The sequence below is a fragment of the Excalfactoria chinensis genome, chromosome 3 (assembly GCF_039878825.1).
Source record: "Excalfactoria chinensis isolate bCotChi1 chromosome 3, bCotChi1.hap2, whole genome shotgun sequence".
Classification (NCBI taxonomy): Eukaryota; Metazoa; Chordata; class Aves; order Galliformes; family Phasianidae; genus Excalfactoria; species Excalfactoria chinensis.
Genome location: NC_092827.1, coordinates 72,461,007 through 72,482,987, shown reverse-complemented (window position 1 = coordinate 72,482,987; position 21,981 = coordinate 72,461,007). Strand labels below are relative to the sequence as shown.

At 41.7% G+C, this 21,981-nt stretch overlaps 1 protein-coding gene across 3 annotated transcripts in view; it reads right to left on the bottom strand.

Moving 5' to 3' along the window:
* Window positions 1–20,685, bottom strand: part of EFCAB2 (EF-hand calcium binding domain 2) — a 33,541-nt gene extending 12,856 nt beyond the window's left edge. For all 3 annotated transcript variants that reach the window (XR_011903254.1, XR_011903255.1, XM_072333666.1), the window contains exons 1-4: window positions 20,527–20,685; window positions 7,756–7,840; window positions 4,783–4,855; window positions 2,295–2,374 (exon numbers count right to left, since the gene is read on the bottom strand). Coding sequence is in view for 1 of the 3 variants with exons in the window: in XM_072333666.1 (XP_072189767.1) it covers window positions 2,295–2,374; window positions 4,783–4,855; window positions 7,756–7,840; window positions 20,527–20,551 (263 nt within the window). In the remaining 2 variants the exon portion in view is untranslated. The remainder of the gene's footprint in view (window positions 1–2,294; window positions 2,375–4,782; window positions 4,856–7,755; window positions 7,841–20,526) is intronic.
* Between the last annotated feature and the right edge of the window lie 1,296 nt (window positions 20,686–21,981).

The window sequence follows — 21,981 nt, the reverse complement described above, 5'->3', positions numbered from 1 at the left end:
TCTATGAAACATTTAATTCCAGTTTGACTTCATGGAACTTTCCATATCTTCACCCCTTGTGTCCTTCATTGTATTTCTGTTCCATACTCCTTGTGCCAAATGAGTTGCTTTTGCATGTCTGAGCTGAGTGAGTTAGCAGGAATCAATAGTTGCTGAATCACTCCACATAGAAAATGCAGGGAACAGAAAATTGCCAAACCAAGAAAACAAAGTTTTGTCCAGGTAGGCCGGTAGCTAAGCAACAGATCACCTAGAGGGACTTTGACAGTCTATTGAGCTGACAATAGGCAAAGTTTCACTGAGAAAGCAGCACTGGGGGTGCGTGTGTGTATAAGTGCACCTGATTTCACAGCTTTCATTTTAAAATGCTTGGTTGTTTCATCCAGACCCACTTCAGTCTTTTACTACCTAAAAAACACTGTTCTTAGTGATTCATGTAAAAAGTTGGTGAAAGTTTGTTCATTGTGTTGGGTATGTTGTTGTTGTTGTTGTTGGGGAGGGGGCTGCGCGGAACGGAGTCAAGCGGGCTTCCGGGTTTTGTAAGCGCCCCTGCGGCTCCTGCACTTGCCGCCCCTGTTTCTGCGGCTTCTGTCTACCCGCCACGTGGCAACGAGTGGCGGGAAAGCATAGCGGCGGGGAACAGAGTGGCGGGAAGAATGGGACCAATCAACAAGAAGAGAAGAACCACTCGGAGCAATACTGCCCGGCAACAAGGGAGCGCAGGCGTGGAAGGCCAACACGGCAGCCAATCAGAATACAAGAGAGACTATAAAAGCTGGGGCCAGCAGGGGGAGGGTGCGCCACACGTGCGGAGCTGTGACTCCCGTGGTCGCCCAGCGCTGTTTTTGTTTGCGGTCGCTTACTCAAATCAATAAATTATTCATGATTTGAAAACGGATTTGGTCCAATTCATGACAATTCAGATCTCAAGTGCACTTGAAAAAGTGAACTATAGACATGGCACCAAAAGATAAATTGAGTCTTGACAAACCTGAGCTAGCCTGGGAAAAGTGTATTGCCATGTGCTTCCATGGTTCAACATCCCCCCTTGCCCCAGGTTCTAGCGTTACCCCGCTAGGGCCAAAAAAGCCACCGTGACTCAGGAGAAAGATGGCTAGAATGGCATTTAATGGGAGTAATTAACACCTTATATACTTTAATCACTTCGTCTACTCCCCAAGAGTGTACATTTGAAATGCACACCCAAGATACATTAAAGGTAGGGGACAGAACAGGGGAGGTACTATCAGGTCACATCCCGAATCCTCGTTAATGCCTACAACATCTCACCCTCCCCAACAAAGTTTTGCCTCGTTAACACCTACAACAAAAGTGTGTGTTCTTGTGTGTGTGTTTGTGTGAATGGGGTGGTGGAGGAGAGAGCCCAGGGCAGCAGGGCATTGATTTGTGAAGTGTTGAACATCAGTGTGAAACCAGAAACAGGCAATGAAGGCCAAAGAAGGCAAAGGTGCAGAAGACTAGGAAGGCAATGAACTTGTGCCAGAATGCTGGAATTAAACACCAATTGGTCCCTGTCCAGACATGGGCACAAGGACTCAACACAACCCCAGCAAGTGTTCCATACCTCAGGATGCTGTGAGACAGTTGAGGGAAATCCCATAGCTGTTTCATGTGTAGAACACCAAAAGAGATCTGTATACAGAATGGCTTCAGGATTTTGGACAAGACTAAGTCTCTCTAAACCCTTGGTTATTACCTTTAAAACTCCTTATAGGTAAGATTGCTTTTTAGTGCAAAATATCAAAAGAGCACAAGTTCCTGCATACATCCAAAGATTAGTATGTACCTTTGAATAATGAACAGCATTCTTTCTCCAGACTTGTAGATCAGCAAATGTTTTAGACCAGCAGAGTGCTGGTTGTGTATATTCAACTGTACCTGGCAGACACTTTGAGACATGAACAAGAAGCTGATTTATACAGCTTATTAAAAATACACTTTAACGACTGCTTCTCAGCAACTGTAACTCAGACAACGTAATGCCTGGGACCTTGTTTGTACATAAAATATTTTCAGAGTTGAAGTAGCAAAATAATTCTGATTCACATTAAAAATACAATAGCTAGACGTTACCACAATACATTATTATAAGCTGATATTATTTGTACCAATAGTACAACAGTTTTATGTAGACTACATCATTTTGAACTGAAAATCTCACTACCTAACTTATTTTTTAAAATATCTGTGTCCCTTCGAGTTACATAAAATTATTGCAGATACAATCATTCAGAATCAACCATGCAATAAATTAAAGACCCAGTTTACATTACCTTCTGTTGAGTAATACTTCTGTCATCACTGGAAGAAATTTTTCTAGATGAACATATCCAGTTGGTTCTTCTTCTTCTACCTAAAAATAAGACTTAAGCATGGTAGGTTATATGAATCATTAGCAAACTAATAGAAGAATCAGAAAATTGAGGTGAGTCCTGCAGTAAAATTACAGATTTAGACTTCAAGGGAAGTTTTCAATATGATTTTTTTTAATGACACATGGCACCAGAACATATGCCTGAAATGCTTATGCTCAAATAGAAAGAAATTAAAGGAAGAAATAATCTCCCAGACAAAACACATGCCTGCTATTTCAGAAACTTACAACAACTCAATATTGCCCTCTTGTGCTTAGAAACCATTTGTGCAAAAGAATTGGACACTACAGTAACTCAGCAGAGGTTGAAAAATTCAGACAGCAAATATATTAGTGAAGGTGGGTATGACCTGGAGCATCCCCAAGTTGTGCAACATGATCATCCATCTCAGCACACTGTCAGCACATTCCCCTGTGGGGTTTTGGCCTGTGCCATCAAACCTTTTGCCCAACAGCTACCAGGTCCAGTTTGGGCATTGGGACTGTGGACACTTCTCCCCAGCAGCCATTTTGTACAGCCACCCAACATAAAACATTAACCAGCATATGCATGGGCTGCTCTGTGCCAGCTGGCTTCAGTATCCAAGGATATTTCTGGGCATGTTTAATCTGCTAATTTGAACACAGTCCCAGCCTAGTACTTCTCAAGGATGGAATCTGTTGCCTCCACATGTTTTGTAGCCAGAGAGGGTTCATGAAAAGAAGGTCCAGAGAAGCAGATAGATGAAGTTGGGGCAGTCTGAAACAGTCATAAGGTAGTCCATAAATTACTGCCTCTCAAATAAATTAAAAGATTAGTCCCCAGACATCATGGACTTCTAGTAGCATTCACATAGCATTCCTACATGGTAAAAGACTGCTTCCTACAACTCAGATGCATCTCTGCCCTAAAAGTTGAAAGTTTTATCCCCAAACAGAGCTCTTAATGGAGATAGATGGAGATAGTTTGCTCCTGTCTGTGCTGACACTGGATGCTTGAACTGTAGTCTCACAGTCACATCCTGCCAGGATCTTCACAGACACAGCACAGGTTGATAGAAGGCACTGATTTGAAATGCCCAAACTGAGCCAGGGAGATACAAAGCTATACATCTTCCTCCTGGGAGCTGGGTCAGAGTGTAGGGTGTGGCTTAATACATTCAGTTGCTTAAACATAGAGCTGCATCACAAATTTGAGAGCTGTCTGTACACAGAATGTTTTAAGGAACATCTGTACTTCAAATTGCGTTAGTTCAAAAGTCCACAGACAGAAAATGAAGTATAATAGCCATATAAGAAATATATATGTCTTACATTAAACAGAGCAACAAAAAATGACAACCCAAAACATCCACAAAGATGGTAAGTTATATAAACTATATTTAAGACCCAAAAACCATCCAGTCTGCTCATCCAAACAATTCAATAATATCCTCACTTTCATACCAGAATAACTCACTGACAATAAACTCTCAACATAACAAGTGCCATAACAAATGCTGGGTCAAACCATGACACTGGTGTATATGTGAAAAAAAGAGAAGATTCCTCTTTCACTTCTCAGCTCCAGAACCATCCATTCCTATAAGATATGCTACTTTTCAAAAACAATGTGAATTCTTTTTCCCCACTTCTTTGCCCCATGCAATAACCCCACCCTGCCACAGCACCATCACTCCTACCTTTCCATTACAAGCATGTGTTGAGGAGATAAAAATTACAGCATGGGAAAAAACTGTACAGAAAGACAGTAGAACTTCCTTACCTCTCCACATCACTGGGAGGACGTCTAAGTCCTGAGAGTCTTTATGTTTGAATTCTGACTTGCAGGCTTAAGTACTCAAGCAAGAAATCTCAAGACTGGGATAGGCCTCAGAAGGACAGAAAATTGAGCAGGCTGGCTCTAAGGTGCAGTGGTAACAGAATCTATTGGGGAAAAATGGCCACATCTCTGCATATTTTTGGATTTTTATGTATAATTTTAATACCTGTTCAAGAATAAGTTTTGTTATTTAGTCATCCAGTGTTTGTCTATGGCATGTCCAGAGCAGCTAGATGTCTAGGGTTTGGGGTATCCAATCTAATTGCAATTTAGGGAAATCTTTTTCATCAGCCAAAAACATCCCTCCATTTTCTACAGACAGTCCTCCACTATGGCTCAGTGTCACAGTGGCCTTCTGTGGTAAATGACAGTTAGACTCCCCATTTTAAGCCATCAGTGTTGTTCCCTCAACAGCATAAAGGTTTGTTTCACGGCAACTTGAGAGACTGCCTAGTTCACTTCCCTGACACAACATCCTCTTTTCACCTGCAGGAAAAGAACTTAGCTTTCTCATATAGCAAGGCAGGAGGGTCAAACTTGTACCAGTTCAAGACAGAAGATAATAGAAAATATGTAAATCCTTTACCTTTGCAAGCAGTTCATGTAGCTCTGCCTCGGTTGGGAAGCAACCCACTGATCTGACAATTGAACCAATCTCTCTGAAAGAAAGTAAAACATCTGTGTCACTGATTCTGCAAAACAAGAGTGGCTGTGGAGAATATAACCATCAGTTCAGAGCTTGCATATAGGAGCATACATGTATACATATACATTGCATACATGTAATGACTCAGTAAGCAATGCCTACTTTTACAGACATTAAATATCTTGAAGCTTTTGGAAGAGTATGACTGTACCTGTGGGCTTCCCAAGAATTCCTTATTGCTTGTGTTCATTACCGAGTGCAAGTTAATTTTCAATTGATTTCCTGTAATTATTAGGCTTAACTGCAATAAAGTCTACATTTACATAGTTAAAAAAAAACAAAAAAAACCACCTTGAAATCTGTTGAGGTGAAAAGTGACAAAAATATGTTTGCTTTAAATGCTATAAAGATACAAACTCTAACTGCAGAAGACAACAGATACAAAAGTGAGGTGACCCTGCTGTATTCTTGCTGCACAGATGGATAATTCTATTGTCCTCCTGACTATCATTTAGTTCAGCTTCAGTTTCTGCTGTGTAGTGTCCAGTATACAAAGATGACAGTTCAAATTAACTCATGTTCATATATGCTTTGTAGGTCAGACACAATGACAATTTTGTGTCATGGTTTTCATCTTAGATATGATACTCCCAGTGACAACATTTGCAAAATCATGGACACCGCTGACATAGGATATATTCTAAGCAGAATAAACACTATCTTCCTCAGGCTTAATTGCTTATTAATTCTTGTATTTGCATTAGGAGTTACCCAGCACTCATGTTATTCTGTTAAGCCAGTGCAGCTTTCTGTATCCTTCACATTTATCTGGTATTTCAGGAAATAACACTCATACTTCTACAATCATGGCTAAGAATTGTGCTGTGCTGCCACCTTCTGATATAAGATAACCAGACGTTAATAGTCATATTACTGTGACACAGCCCTGCAACACAAACCTAGGGCAATAAACAAGGCAATAAATCGTTTTTCACTGTCATAACTGTTCTTTGATTAAAATTACTTGTGAAACAGTACATTTACAGTGTTACATAGACTCTGAATGCACTTTCTCACATGTTATAACTCACTGGCTGAATGAAAACATTAAAAAGAAAGTTCTATTTGCATTATTTAATTGTTGTAACATTTTTCTCAATATCCATCACAGAACTTAGTGAAGAGCATAGAAACTTTACATCTATGCAGACAAGACTGCACATGTAAATGACAAACAAACAAGTATGGCATGGTACAGTGAGGGTCAGGGGTTCCTCGATGCCACCAAACCAGCCAGGAGCAGGCAGCTGAGGGGACAGCAGGGCAGCCCCAGCTCTGGGCATTGATCATCTCCCTGGGGATGGAGATAAACCAATAGACTTAAGGAAATTATCTTAAAAAAAAAAAAAAAAAAAAAAAAAAAAAAACCAGGATGGAATAGAATTGAACCAAATGTGGAGACTTGTCCTGAAATTCCCCCTACCTACTAAAACTGAAAAGTCATTTCACATGTGAGTTCCTCACACATACTGTCTAATGACAAAATAATTTCATCAGCTCTCCCCTTCCTTTGTAGTATTTAACTAATTGAACTGTAGTTAAAAGATTTGGTGAGATTCTTGTGAAAGCTGTAGTTTGAAATATGAAAAATTCCTTTAGTAATCTTCAAGGACAACAGCTTGTAAAAACTCAAGGAGACATAAGCATGCTTAATTTTTTATGACAAAAGTAATGGTAGATGTTATGAATATTTATGTTAAAACGAAATTGAAGTAGCATTGTCAAATATTCAAACTTCAAAAATATCAGTATTAACATGGAGAACTTTTAAATTTGATGTCCATTAGCTGTGTATTGCATATCCTGTTATGCCCTGATAAGTCGAACAGTCCATGATCTTTTTACTCCCTTAGATGTATATTTTGTTTCTACTTCCACAACATTGCAGGTTAAGGCCATAGCACATGCAGTTCCTGACCCTCTTGGCCATCCCATTCCCTCAGTCTTGGTCATGCCACTCCAAAAAAAGAAACAGGCGTATAAGAAGCATCACAAAATGAATGGCTAGAGGAATGGAACAGTTTCTCATTAAAGATTAAATATATATAGACTCTTCAGCACTGAACTTCAGTGATGGAGGGGGGATATGACTGAGAGCTATTAAATCACCAATGGTATTCAGAAAATTAATAGAGAACAATTATTCACTATCTAACATAAAGAACAACAGGAGTCACTCAGATCCATGCGGTAGATGTACAATAATGAATACTGTGTATTTGCTTAATTCCTTATTCCTTCCCCAACTAACAACTACTAGCTCAGATGAATATACTTGACCACATGGTCTTTCAGTGCAACTGAGTGTGTTCATTGTTACATACTGTTATTGTATGGCTAAATAAGCCTACGTGCAAGTTACATCTGAGCTTCCTAAAACACATCCTCATGAGATCAGCATCCACCTGTCACAGTACCCCAGAGAAGGAGGGCTAAGTGCACTGCACTGAAGCAGGGATGACCTACTGAGAGCATGTAACCATGGCAGAGACTAGCAGGGACACTCCTTGATGTGCTTAGATTATTTTTAAAGTGAAGGCATCCATTCAGTACCCAGAACCTAGAGCCAAATGAGCTACTAGAGCAGAGATTTGCTAGCAGTAACTGCAACCTCAGACTTATTGACTGGATTCACCCTCCTCTTGCCTCTTGGCCCCATAAGTCTCTGCATCCCCTTCTCAAGTCAGTCTCAGTCTCCAACCACTGAACAATGCAAAATGTTTATCAAACAAATAAAGAAATACTTGTCTGCTTGTTTAAATTACATTTTCTGGTAAGGCAGATGCAAGTTTGGGGAGTTACTTATTTCTGCACTACAACCTGTAATATCTCTATGTGAAGATATTTACAAACCTGACATCCACAGTTTCACTTCCTTCGTGATCAAACACCTCAAAAGCTTCTTTAATCTTTTTCTCAATTTCAGCTACTACGCGATCTGCAAAAAGAAAGACAGGGATAACATACCACTTCCTTTTCTACACCAATAAACTCCTTCAGGTACTTGTCAGGTTGGGGTTTAGGGGGCTTTTGGGTGCTGGGGTTTTGTTTTGGGTTGTTTTTTTTTTTTTTTGCATTTTCTCATTCTCATTTAATTTTCTACCACATGAGGTATAAGAATAATAAATGTCTTAAAATCTGTCCTTCAGAAACATTAACTGAGAATTGTATTCAGTACCAGTTTCCTTCATTGTACTACCCTTTTCTACTTTTCCCAGTTCTAGCATGAACTAGATACAGCTCCAGGTGCTACCAGTTAAGACTAGCAGGGAGTTGGGCTTAAGTCTTCTGGTTCCTTCAGAACAATTATTTCCTCTTCAGATTATCTAGACTGTTCGCCAGCACTTCACGCTCATCTGAAGACAGCCCCTAAGCAGCACACCTGTCCCAGCTGTGAAATTTCTTCTTCACAGACCACAGCTTCAGTCTTTGTATGGAACAGAAGCAATTAAATAGATGTGGCTCTGCCAGACTCTTGAGCAATGAGCATTTAAAAAAGCTATTTCCAGTTAATACAATTTGCTAGATGCTACCATTTATTTAACTATATGAGCTTCTTTTTCTTCCCTGGGGCCAAGTGCTCCAATAGTTCAAAAAGTCCTTTCACAGAAGAGAAATTATATGCAGGAAAAAAAAACAGCATCAAAAGAATACAACCTTAAACAACCACTTAAAATGCTAGGGAGCAGTATTTGCTGCTCAGCAGAAAAGATTTTGTTCCAGTGCAGCCTGATGAACACATTTACATAAAGTGATACCCTGAAAATCTTTTAAAGCTATGTAAAGACTAAGATTAAGGTTTTATTGATGGACACACCCCTGGATTTAATTTTATTATTTGAGGTTACTGCTCAACACACCTGAAACATCAGTCTTTATAAACATTACTCCAGGTATATTTTAATAAACATGGTCAATTTTATATTTAAAAGCCTACACTCATATAGACACCTCATTAATTACTCCATCCTCTTTATAGTACCACATTATGGTTAAAAGCAGGTGTAATGAAACCCTGAGGTTTCTGGTGACCTCTGGTGAACCTTTTCTCACATGGGGCTGCCTTTGACTGAACAGGTCAGTCCAAAAGGACAAGAGATACAACTGGGTAACTTCTTTCCGGATAGCCAGATCTGGAGTCATTTACATCTTGTTCTGTTTTCAGTTGAACAGATTCTTACCAACAGCTCTTATGTAGATCTCTCCATCCACTAATCATGGCTCACCAGCAGAAAGTACTGAATCCTATCATTGACCACACTTAGAACCCCTGGCTACTCTAGTGTCATTTAATCTCTATTCTACCTGCCACTATTTCAACCAAAAAGATAGGAAGTCACTTTGGTCCCACAGGTTGAAATATCCAGAATGAGATTCCCCCTGCCAACTCCTTTCAACCTCAGTGAACCTCCTCCTCTTACTGCTTATAGATCCAAGCCATAGAATTTATAGTCACCCTGTTAAGACTACTCCAACACTTTTCTGTAAGACCCCTACAACTAAACCTTACAAATTCCAGCTCTCCCCGTCATGCCCACAACCACAAGTAGTGCTCTGTCTCACCATGCAGTGCCAAGCAAAAAGCTGAGGTGAGAAGGTGGTTGGGCTATGGGGAGTATCTGAGCCAGTTGGAGATGAAAAACATACAAAAAAGTGTAAAGTCTCTGCTTAAGATCTGAGCCTGTGTGCTCCAAAAAAGGGTTTGGCCAACAAGCAGAAATAACTAAGGAAGTTCTTACTCCTCTGACAATCAACAGGTTTAATATGGAGTTAAAATCCTATAAATGTGTCAAGATGCAGTAGCAGTCCTTCAATAGGACAGGAGAGTGGTGCCATTCATAAAGATGTGAAGCCTGTACCACATTCTCCTCAATAGCAATCCCCAATCTATTAGGTAGGTGTACAGGGCAAAAGAATGAAAGAAATGAACTCAAAGGCAAAAATAACTCATCTTTAATATTTGCAGCCACTGTTTCATTTGAATTCTTCCAAAGTACTTCACAACACTTAAGGGAAATTAGAGCATAAAAATTACATATAGAAATCTATATATAACATGGCTGTAGTTTTAATTAAAAGAAATCTGTAACATTTATTTCCTTATAAATATGTGGCAAGAATAAGCAGCTTCACTAAGATTAATTCTTGGTGATCTGATAGCAAGACATTGTTATGCTACTATTTCTCTTCCCTAATTCTAAAGCAAAGTATACCACTCCTTAAATTATTTCACCACGAATGTTTGTATTGCCCTTGTGAAGTTTGTTCAGGAACCTGTCTGACTTAAAAGCTCTGCAGAAAGCTCTCCCCAATCCAAAGAAAAAAAGCCTTCCAGCATATAAGTTATTCTATTTTAAAATTACTAACAGAAAGGAACACGGAGAAAATCTTGAAGCCATCTGAATCTGACTTATACACAAAACCTTTCTGCTCTGTAGTAGAAAACACATGCATTAGGTTTTGTCTAGTGACCTCAACTCCAGAGGAAGTGTAAAGTACAGTCAACTCAATATGCTGAAACATTAATGTTATGCTCTGCTCTACAAATCATTGGACAAATATTTTCTTCTCTTCATTGGGAAATATTTTCTTCTCTACTCTGAACATCCAATAGCATGCAAAATACAAAAATAGCAGCTATCAGAAAAGGAAAGAACAATACGATCAAGCTGTAAGCTTGTGGAATATAAAATGATTGAGCCAAGATCTTCGCAGACAGTGGTACCTAGTCCAAGCTATTGGACTAGGGGTTCAATCTATAGTCTACAGAGTTAGGAAAGGGATGCTCTCTGTTCTAGATGTTATCACTGATTATTTCATAGGCAAACTGAATTTTAGCCTTTCTCCTATAGAAGAAGAAAGAAGTTTAACTGTTTTTTGTAGAAGTCATTTTCATGCATTCTCAAAGAAGTAAAAATTAAGTCCCACTGAGATCCAGCCCTTCACGATTAGACTCATTTTGCACTAAGAAGGTGATTAGTTTCTACTCTTCACCATAGGCAAAAAAAATGTTTCCTTCCCGCTGTTCAAAGCAGCTCCTGAACAGCAGCTGATTGCTGATGACAAGCTAACTCTAGGACGTAGAGGGGAATGATGCTAAAGATCTGTGGTGTGTCAGAGAAAACTCCACTCCCTGGTAGGCAGTTAGTCTGAGTGGTGAACACAGGCACATATCAATTCATGCAAAAAAAAAGCACTTCATGCAACTCAGGAAATGCACCAAAAATATGCTCTGATGCTTTTACTATATGCAATCTGTGCACCTATGTTTTATCTATATAGATACCTATATACACTGAAGCACCAACCTTCATAAGCATCAGCAGAGTAACCTGCAATCCTAGGAAATGATATGGAATCTTACCTAGTTATACTCAGCTGGAGTTCAATTTTCTCAAACCTGAAGCACCTGCTGAAGTTTGATGAGTGATTAGTACATACCTATTTTTTGTTGTTGTTGTGGGAGGAACCCTCCCCTCCCCATTTTCACTTTACAAAACAAATTTGTGAATACATCTGTATCAGAGGAGAAATGGAGATGTAGAGGCTGGTTTGTATGACAGGGCTGCATGTTGGGAAGTAGAGTGCACCACATTTCCAGCCAAAGCAACTTAAAGCAAGACCCTGGAGGAAAGAAGGCATTCCTCATCTGGGGTGAACCCTGACAGCAGCCCATAGCAGAATCCAGCCAAGAGCAGCAAGTCTGGGCCTTGGAAAGGCAGATACACAGAGCGGAGCCAGGACTTGGCTACTGCACCAGATTTTCCTGCTGATGAAGTGCTCTGGATCTAACAGCACACCCAGAAAACCACAAGTTCAACTAATCCAGGTTAAAACTGCAAGAGCTTTAGGTGTTTTCTAGTGAGTAATTTGTAACCTATATGCACAGTGACAATAACGTAAAGAGGGTAGTAAATATCCAAAAGGTTATTTACAGGAAAAACTCACCCATATGGAAGCCTTCAGTCTGCTGGGAAACACTGAGGCACTCTCCACCAGGGAGCAATCTCCAAGAGATGCTGCCTTAGTGGTGGTCAGCCCTTAAATGAGGTCTAGAGGAGGTGGAGTCAAACTCCACCCCTTCCAGGAGCACAGCTAAATTATTCTCACCTGTGCTCCCACAGCTGACCTGACACTTGCCTCAGCTGATTAATCAGAGGTTCAGGCTGTGATTACCAATTTCCCATACACCTATACTACAGCCTTTCCTTTTATGCCTGCTAGAATGGCCCAGTGGAGGCTGTCAGCCCCTGCTGCACTGGTGTTAGGCAGCAGCTCTTCCCTTCAGAAATGATAATGCAAGCTGGATCCCTACATATGTAGCATAGGAGACAGGTTTTCTGCTCCCTGCTTTGACCAGTCAGGTCTACTACCTCTAAACAGTAGGGAAGTGCATGAGCAAATGAACACTTGGCCCCCAGCCCTCTCCAAGGTCCAGTCTACTGCTGTGCAGCCGCTGCTCTAGAGACTGTGTGCAGCTCCACCTGACCACAGCCCTGGGCTTGCCTCTGCCACCTCCTGCTATGCCCCTGGCTGCTCGGATGCTGCACTCAGGTGTTTAGAGTAGTGCTCTGCCTGGCTCCTTTCCCTACAAATTTTTATCATCCTAGTACAAAGTCCCTCTGAGCTCTGAAATGGTCAATAGTGAGAGCTAATGCCCTGACCTGACCTTCTTAAGCGCCTTATTCCTTCTATCCTAACCCATCATTGACCCCGTATTAAGGAGTTCAGGACTGTAAGCAGTTACACAGGGCTTACTGGCTGACTTCTGGAGAATGTGCAGTACTGGGAACAAAAAGAAATGCATGCTGGGTATGTCTCATGTACGCCCAAACCTCTAGACAAAAAGTAGCAATAATCTCTCTGAGTTTCAAAGAATCTGGAGTCATCATTATGTACAGCAGAAATGCCTGAGCATCTTTCAAAACACAGCAGCACCTGCCATGACCTTAATGGTTTCTCCAGCTTTCACACAAGTCTGTTCTCCCACACTTTGTGTATTTGTTGTTGCAGCCTTTGCAAAAAAAGCCGCTTTCTTTTTCTTCCTCACATTTTGTCATGTGTTGAAACTGTTTCACCTCATCACTATTTTGTCTTCTTGCATTTCTTGAAGGGAAGGGTTGAGCGAGACAGTTCTCCAAACTCCGAAGTGAGGCGCTTACAGTGACCTTACATCACACCAAAGGGTTCTAAGTCCTGGATCATAACGACATGCATTTTCATTTGATAAGCTGTCAAGTGGTTTATGTCAGGAGCAGCTGTGGCATTTTTAGAACTGCTATCAGAACACAGCATTAAATATTCAGCTGTAGTTCCCAGAATTTAGCCTCACCTGTCTCCTCCAGCAGTTGGCCTTGTTTGCTACCTGTTGCTCCCAAACCTTCCGCTGGATGTTCACAACAGCTGCACATTATTATTTTGGAAGCAGCACCAATAGGAATTCTCAAGAAAAAACACATGTCCAAGTCAGACCTAACAGGTCTCAATTCTGACCTGGATTTCAGCCAGCCAAGCTCATCATCTATTCTGCAGCTACTCAAGTGGTAGTTGAATTTGCCTTCATGAAGACAAGTGCTCTATGAGCCAAAAATGCAAGCTCTGAGTAATACCGCTAACCCTAACCTACATGTAGGAGCAAAGCATTCCTTCTGCTAGCTGGTGTCTGCACACAAGTTGCCAAATACCTGTCACTGTGTACAAGTGGCACTGAGGGCGATGAAATAACACACTTTGCCACAGTGACCTGCACTATGACTGGGGGAAACCTTTCCCTTTTAACACAAAAATCATCCTTGTTTGCTGAGCAGAGTATGTGGAGATAGCTTCCAGACATCGAAAGAGAACAAGAAGGACCTTCGCATAGACATGGACTGCTTCCTGTACACGTGATTCACAGGTAATATATAATTACTATCTTCTACTTCTCTTGAGGAAAGTCTTAACATTATCCTTCCTAGAGTGATCTGAAAGAAATGACAGCACTTGAGGTTTGTTAGCCTGCAAAAAATAATTGCTACACTTTCTTTGAAGTCAATACCAGCTTCATGCAGTCTTCCTTTTCATCAGGCAGAGATAAGCTCAGCATAAATCTCCATTAGCGGCATCCTGTGCATCCCTAAATTCCCAACTCTGGCAATTGTACCAGGCAGCACTCCTGCTGCAGCTCAGAGCTAGCAAAAACTCTAATCTCCATTGCTGCAATTTGTTCCATATCTTTCATCCCAGCTACACCTGGGAGCTAATGAAAGAGTTATGTCTAGCCCATACTCATATTCTCTTTCATCACCAGTGGCAAACTGCCTTGCAAGGATATATAGCTCTCCTGGCAACGCTGGGAGTTGCACTATACCTTCAGCTGCTGCTGAAAAGTAAGAGCTAACATAGGCTGCCACAGGGCCAGAAAGCAGTCTGTGCTGTTGTAATGTGTGCTCTCTGAAGGCAGAGGTTCCATTCCTCCTGGACTCTACACAGCCACAAGGGACAACTCCAGCACTCACAGCCTTACACACTCCCCCAAGCTGCCCAAGAGGCTGTAATGCACACGCTGTGGTGCACCCTGAGACATGCGTCGTGCTTCTGAACGCTGGGAATGGCCCTGGTGGGGCACACTGACCTGTCACCAACAGCACACACACCCATCTGCCTGAACATGTGTCAGCCCAGAGTGTCTTATAAATGTGGTATGCTCACTAAACTGACACTGGGTGACGAAGTGTTCATCAGTCAGAGACGAGCATAAAGTGGATATTAGGGCTCTTAGAAGTAATTTATTACAAACATAAAGTAGCATGAAGTTTAACTACAGCAGCACAGTAGCCATGTTAGAATACAGCATGGCTGTATTCATTTGGAAGACGTAATTATCTAAAATATCATGAGAGAAGGAGAGCCTTTCAGTATGACTTCTAATACACACGGCCAAGATATAACATTTCACAAGTCCTTGAAGTTGCCTGAAAGGGTCTTAAATAGGCTAACAGAAATACAGCTTCTATACTGGTTGCCATTCTATCTGCACTGCTCCGGCCTGAGGACTTGGACCAACCAAAGCAGCTTCAAAGAGAAATAAAACAGCAAGGGATTAGAGAGGGCTTGTTGCAGCTACTTGCTTCTTAAGGAGCTATCTTGAAAGCATCACACACAGGGCTAAATTCATTTCTTTACATATTATGAATGCATATGAACCTCCAGTTTTCTTTTTGTTTGCATAAGGGTCATAGTCAGAATATGAACGGTATTTCAGCTGACAAATTTAAGACATTTATATTTATTGTCAATAAGGGATAAGACATTTCTGTAATCATATTGAAGATGGAACTTCTTCAAAAAGCTTCAAATCTGATAAGTTTTTGAAAGCAATGTCTGTATGCAGCAGCAGGCTGGACTCAAGGAAGTCCTGTCCAACCTCACATCTACAGGGCTTCTGCATACTACCCATACCTACATAACATCGGACAGGAAGTATTTCATATTTTCAAGGAGCTGAAATCTGTATTTATTTTAAAGATTGACATTTACAGTTAAAAGGCATTTATAAAAACATCCCATGGGACCAACACGCAGTGCAACCTCAAAACCCTTGCTGGCCAGGTTTGGGTTTGGGAAGCCCCTGCCCTTCACATTGTACCAGGTCCCTGCAGACTCACATGGTAGCCACAGTGCTGCCCCTCACCCTCACTCTGCCAAATGCCACTGCCAATAGCAACAAAGCAGTACCTGCTCACACAAATTAAGGTGGCTTGCAAATAAATAAATAAATAAATAAATAAATCCTCAGATCTCAGAATAATTAGCATGCAGATATGGAAATTCTTAATAACACGTTAACTACTGCTAGAGAGAGACTTTGTGGGAGTTCTCCAGCTATCATCACTGTGTATCTGCTGGTTGGCATTGTTTAAGAGACAAAAAAAGTTTAAAGCCTTTCTGCAAACCAGCTAATTTTGTACTCAGTAATTCAGTTAGATGTACAGCCAGACTGAAGAACTTCTGCTATTTTATGTGCCATGGAAACAAGAAATCTGACAATCTGCAAGTACCTCTTCTACATGCATTTGAAATAACTTCTAGTGCAGGACTACAGCCAAGAGGATCAGACGTCTGCAGCCTGTGCTGATCTATAAAAGATGGGCACAATTTATTCTTTGTTTCGGTCTCAAGTACAAATATTAAAACATAACTCAAACCGATGTCAAGGCGCATGTTAAATCGCATTACGACCTAATAAAAGATATCAGCTTTCCTCCTCAAACAGTTTCTCACAGCGATGTCAACAAAAGGAAGTAGTATTCATCTCAAAATCCTCAAGTGGTAAGACTATACACTGATTTTTTAAGGGATCTCATATATTTGGGTTTTCTTCTACACCTGAAATATTCCTTGCTTGAGCCCTATGAAAGCTACTTATTTTAACAACGTATGCCAATGTTCTATTTTTTCATCAAAAGAAACACTGCCTCTTACAATTAGAGATAATTCACCCACTGAACTACTTTAGCCTGAAGGTTCATTGCAAGTGTTCATTCTGTAGCTTTTGTACTTCTGTATGCTGATGCTTAACCCCTGAAAACCACAAAGAAAAAAGAAAAAACAATTTAAAATCCTCAATACAGCAGGACACTTAAATGGACCTGTGCACTTAACACCCTGTGCATCATATTATCACCTTCAATGGGATTCCCCAAAGCTGTACGCAGATTAAGCACTTTGCTGAGTCAGGTTTGAAACTGTCCTGTTAGTTAAGTGAGCTGTGAGTGCAATTATTGGTTACAAATAACAACTTTCTGATGCAGGTGGTAGAGGAACCGACCAGGGGAGGGGTGTTACTGGACCTTATTCTCAATAACAAGGAAGGACTTGTTAAGGAAGTTAAGGTCGGGGGCAGCTTGGGTTGTAGTGACCATGAGATGGTGGAGTTCAAGATCCTGAGTGGAAGAAACAAAGCAAAAAGTAGGATTGCTACTCTGGACTTTAGGAGAGCCAACTTTGATCTCTTCTGGGATCCTACTTGGAGCTATTCGCTGTGAACAAGAAATCAGGAAAGGGTGGGGAATGGAAGATTTTGCTTTAGTCAAGGAAGCGCGCCTAGGCAACACCAATGGTCATAAATCCATGGGACCCAATGGGGTGCATCCATGGGTGCTGAGGGAGCTGGCAGAGAATCACAGAACCATAGAATTACTCAGGTTGGAAAAGACCTCAAAGATCATCAAGTCCAACCGTAGCCTAACCATAGTACCCTAACTCTAACAACCCTAAATCATATCTCTGAGCACCACATCCAAACAGCTCTCAAACACATCCAGTGATGGTGACTCAACCTGGAGCCTATTCCAGTGTTCAACTACCCTGTCTATAGTGTTTCCTAACATCCAACTTAAACTTACCTAGGCACAACTTCAGGCCATTTCCCCTCATCCTGTCACCTGTCATCAGTGAGAAGAGACATGCCCTGCTCTCACTGTGAGCACCTTTCAGATACTGGCAGAGAGATAAGGTCTCCCCCTCAACCTTCTTTTCCCCAGACTGATCAGCCACAGCTTCCTCAGTCTCTCCTCATAGGGTTGATTTTCCAAGCCCTTCACAAGCCTCATTGCCCTTCTCTGGTCCTGCTCCAGTACCTCCATGTCCTTTTTGTACTGAGGAGCCCAAAACTGAACACAGTACTCGAGGTGAGGCCTCACCAATACCGAATACAGGGGCAGGATGACTTCCCTAGTCCTGCTCACCACACCATTCCAGATACAAGCCAGGATGCCAGTGGCTCTCTTGGCCGCCTGGGCACACTGCTGGCTCATATTCAGCTGACTGTCCATCAGCACACCGGGTGATTGCTGAACCACTATCATCTTTGAGAGGTCTTGGAGAATGGGGGAGGTGCCTGAAGACTGGGGCATAGCCAATGTCACTCTGGTCTTCAAAAAGGGCAAGAAAAAGGATCTGGGTAATTACAGGCCAGTCAGCTTCACCTCTGTCCCTGGAAAGGTGATGGAACAGCTTGTGCTGGATGCCATCTCCAAACAATTGGAAGAAAAGGATGTTATCAGGAGTAGTCAGCATGTTTTTCACAAGTTGGGAAAAGGAGCTGTGAGGACTAATGACATACTGCAGCAGTAAGTTAAATTCCCCAGAACCACTACTATTTACCAGAGAAAATCATCATTAGAGAATGGCTGTTATCCATCTCCTTAAGTTCTTCACATCACCATCAGGTATGTTTCTGGAAAACCTTTGTTACCCAGAATCAGTTGTCCAGTTCCGTATGTGTGATAAGGTGGGCAACAGGAGCTCAGAATATTTCATCTACTTCCTTTTGGATTCAAATTCATGACTTATTAATTGCATTTTAAATATGTGCTAACTAGCACAAAGAATACAGTGCGTATAAAACTCTCATACTGATCACATACACAACATTACCATAATGATAAAGTCACACTGAACATTCTCTTTTATGTACTTCCATGTAATTTCTTAAATCCCAGCTGGAGATAAATACGCCTTGTCTTCCATCTCGTTTTACTTCAGGCACTACCGGTCTGACATTTTACTCTCAGGTTCTAGTAACATCAGCACTGAGATCAGAGATATGAAAACTTAGAAAATCTGACACGTTCTGTGAAATTATAAAGAAAGTACCTGAGAACAAATGGAAGAACAGACAGATGGAATTAAGTAGCAAAAAAGGGGAAAGAAACAGAATGATGGGAAGAAAGATACAGACGAATACGCAAAAGATGAAGCAGTCTAATGTAATTAGATGAGCATAAAGAAAAAAAAAAATTAAACAATGCTGAAAGCACAAATGCAGGAATACAAATTCATGCATAAAACATACAGCTCCATATATCATGGGCATGATATTAGCACTCACACATGCAAGATTTTATTCACAATTATGTAAGCTAGAGGGTAACACATTATCAACGTCATGCAAAAGAGGCTGCAAGCCTTGGCCTTACACTATTTTTTCTTGTGTACATCCAATATATCTGTTAAACATTAAGGTAAGCATTTTAACTTTAACAAGGACAAACTTGAAAATAATAGGACCTAAGGGAAACTTTTACCACAAAAGCAGGTGGAACTACAGTTCTACCAAGAACCAAGGGGAATACCCTAAAGACTAATTATTTGACAATACAACAAATGCTGTTCTTCTCTTTGAGACACAATAAAGTAAAAGCTGAAGTTTGTGTTTATGTAAAATGCTTGTCAGAAGCACAATTGCTGCATGAATTCAGGATTCGAGAATTCTAATCAGCCCCCTAACTACTACCTGCAGGAGGTCTAAGAGCAACTCTAACATGGAGATAAGCCACCTCCTCTTATGGGATGCTTCTGCACTTCGGTGAGACACTATTAGTTTGCCTTGGTGATGAGACACCTCTATGAGGCATTAAGAAAACTCATCTGCTCAATAAAAGTGTAGGATTCTCATGAGTGACCAAAGGGAAGCAAGATGCCTTGTCTTCACACTATCCATGAGCTACAAGTCATTGTCTTCTTCCTAAAGGCAGGAAACCAAAGCCCAGCTTGCCACCTTCCTGTGATCTGTCAGGAAGGGCCAGGAATGGAATTCTTGACAGCACAGTTTTTCTCTAGAAGATAACTTGTGGTGGTCTCCTGGGAACAGCTCTTTACAGGATGATAAACTACCTTTAGTAATTAAAAAGTAATCAACAATAGGGTGTGTCTTCAGCAACACGGCGCTTCAACTTCTTTAAAATTACATTCAAACTAAAAAAATTCATTAGAAGCTATTGATCAAACAATCAAAAAACAAATACACCATTACTACCAAAGCTCCCTTCTCCAAGAGTTTCTGCCAATGGATTAACCAATTGGTGCAAAAGCTCAGCATCATAAGAGTGGCTGCCCAAAATATATACGGAGCCAGAGCTTCCCAGTACTTCAGACTATCCCTTCTCCAAAGGCTCAGCAGATTTCCAAACCTTTCTCATTCCATCTCCAGCTACCTCTGCCAGCACTGTGCCTCAGCTTCTCTGCTGAAAATGGCATGCTGAAGGAATGCACTTTTTCAAGACTAAACATAAATGAAAAACAACTCAGAGCAGACCTCACCGCTGTGACACTGGTCCTACCTCTGAACTAATGCAATGCATCCAAATGGCTCCCGCAATACTACCAAAATCAAACTCCTCACTCAGCATTCCCCACAACTATTTATACTTTTCCACAGAAAATACTGCTTTTACTCATTAATACGAAATAATTTATTCTTTACACTATTTCTATTTGCAATCTGTGACGTATTACCACGTTCTCGTGTTTATTTACACAAAGGACGGCATTCAGAAGCGACACTGTTACGAGCTGCGCAGAACGTACAACCTTCTGGAAACGACGCTCGGACACCCTTGCGGGAGGAATTACCTTTCGCCTTTAAATCACGCTTTCTGGCAGCGCTTCCTGAAGCAGAACACGCCCGCCTCTAAAAATAGGCCCCGGAGCCCCTCGAGTCAAGGATCGCTTTTCCTTGGCGGAGGGCTGGCCCCGCCCCACGCCGTCACCCAAGGCTGGGCCCCTCGCTTCCCGCTCCCAGGCCCGCTGCGTCCCGCAGGCAGCGGCACGCCGCTAGGCAGGCCCCGTGCTCGGCCTTACCCTCGCTGCTCTCCGCCTTCGCCATGGCCGGGCCCCGAGCCGTCGCCGTGGCGACGCGGGGCGCAGCGGCCTGGCGGGCGCTCCCCTCCTTCCGCCCGTTCCGCCGCCTCCACCGCGGCTTCCCCTGGCCTCCAGCACCGCGCCTGAGCTGACAGACGCTACTACTTAACCTTCCCTCCGCCCTGGGAACCAGTCACCGCGTTCCCAGGGCCCGCTGAAATAAACAGCAAATAAAAGCTGAGTGAAGCAGTGCAGTGAGTTTTTGAGTGAATTAGCTATTGCACTGCATGGTCTCAAGAGCAGTGAGTGACAGCCGCAGTCCTGGGTGCTAATGCTCCAAAACATCCGTTGTGCCCCAAACACGGATCCCAGGCATGGAGGCTGCAGCTGTAACCCACCACCCTCCTGCCCAGCTGGGACCAGTAAGGCTTGGGGTGTCAGTCCCTGCCATGGCAAAGTGACAGAACCCACCGCTGCAGACACACCTGGCACGTGTGGCATTGGCAGGCACAAGCACCACTGTCCTGGCAGGGAGACTTGGATGAGCCCCAGCAATCTGCTGTTTGACAAAAAAAAGAAGTCTTCCCAGCAATTGCAGAGATTTCTGTATCTGAGCTTTAGAAAGTGAAAGAACATTTTATTCTAAATATCGTCACTCTTGAAACAGCTAAAATATTCTCAGCGATATTAAATAAAACACAGTTTAAATATAGCCGTGTATTTTAGCAGACGTACTTGCAATGCGCAGTTCTTCCGACCAAATGATTGTGGAAGTGGAGAAAATATAAATATGAGCATTCCAACAAGATGCAACCATATATTCATAGGAACTAATTTTTAAAGGAAATTCCTAGAACCAAAGCACTGTCTTCCCCACAGTAGGTGTTATTTGTTTATACTGTTTGTATTGTACATAGCTCAGAGTATAATATATACCCAGCAGAACGTACAGTGTTAGTCTCTTGGGAAAACAGCTGATTATGCTCTCTCACAAAGTCGATCCCTTTGAATGGTTACCTATAGACTTGAGCAGTTTATTAAAGTAACGGAGTACTTCCAAGTATGTGTTTTGGCTACATGGGTAACGTGGATTTGTTTCTTCTCAAGCAGATAACTGAAGTTTCAGTGAGAACAGTGCAAAGCAGAAGCAGAAGGCCATTATCTTTCAGCGTGATGCAATTCCATTTCTTGTTCCCTCAGTGTCTCCAAATACAAAACCTTCACCTTTGCTGGTTGTTGATCTGTTGTGGTAGATTAGCCATGTGTTTGAAACTGAAGAGCAAAATACATTGTTTGACGAACACAGAGCTTTCTTATTACTTCTCTCATCTTCTCAGCGTGAAATTTTATGTTCTTCAGTGTTGTGCCCAAGGATTAGATTCCATATGTCATTTTCCAGATCAGCTGATTCATCGCAGGACATGCAGAGCAATTCCACAAATGCTGAGTTAACTC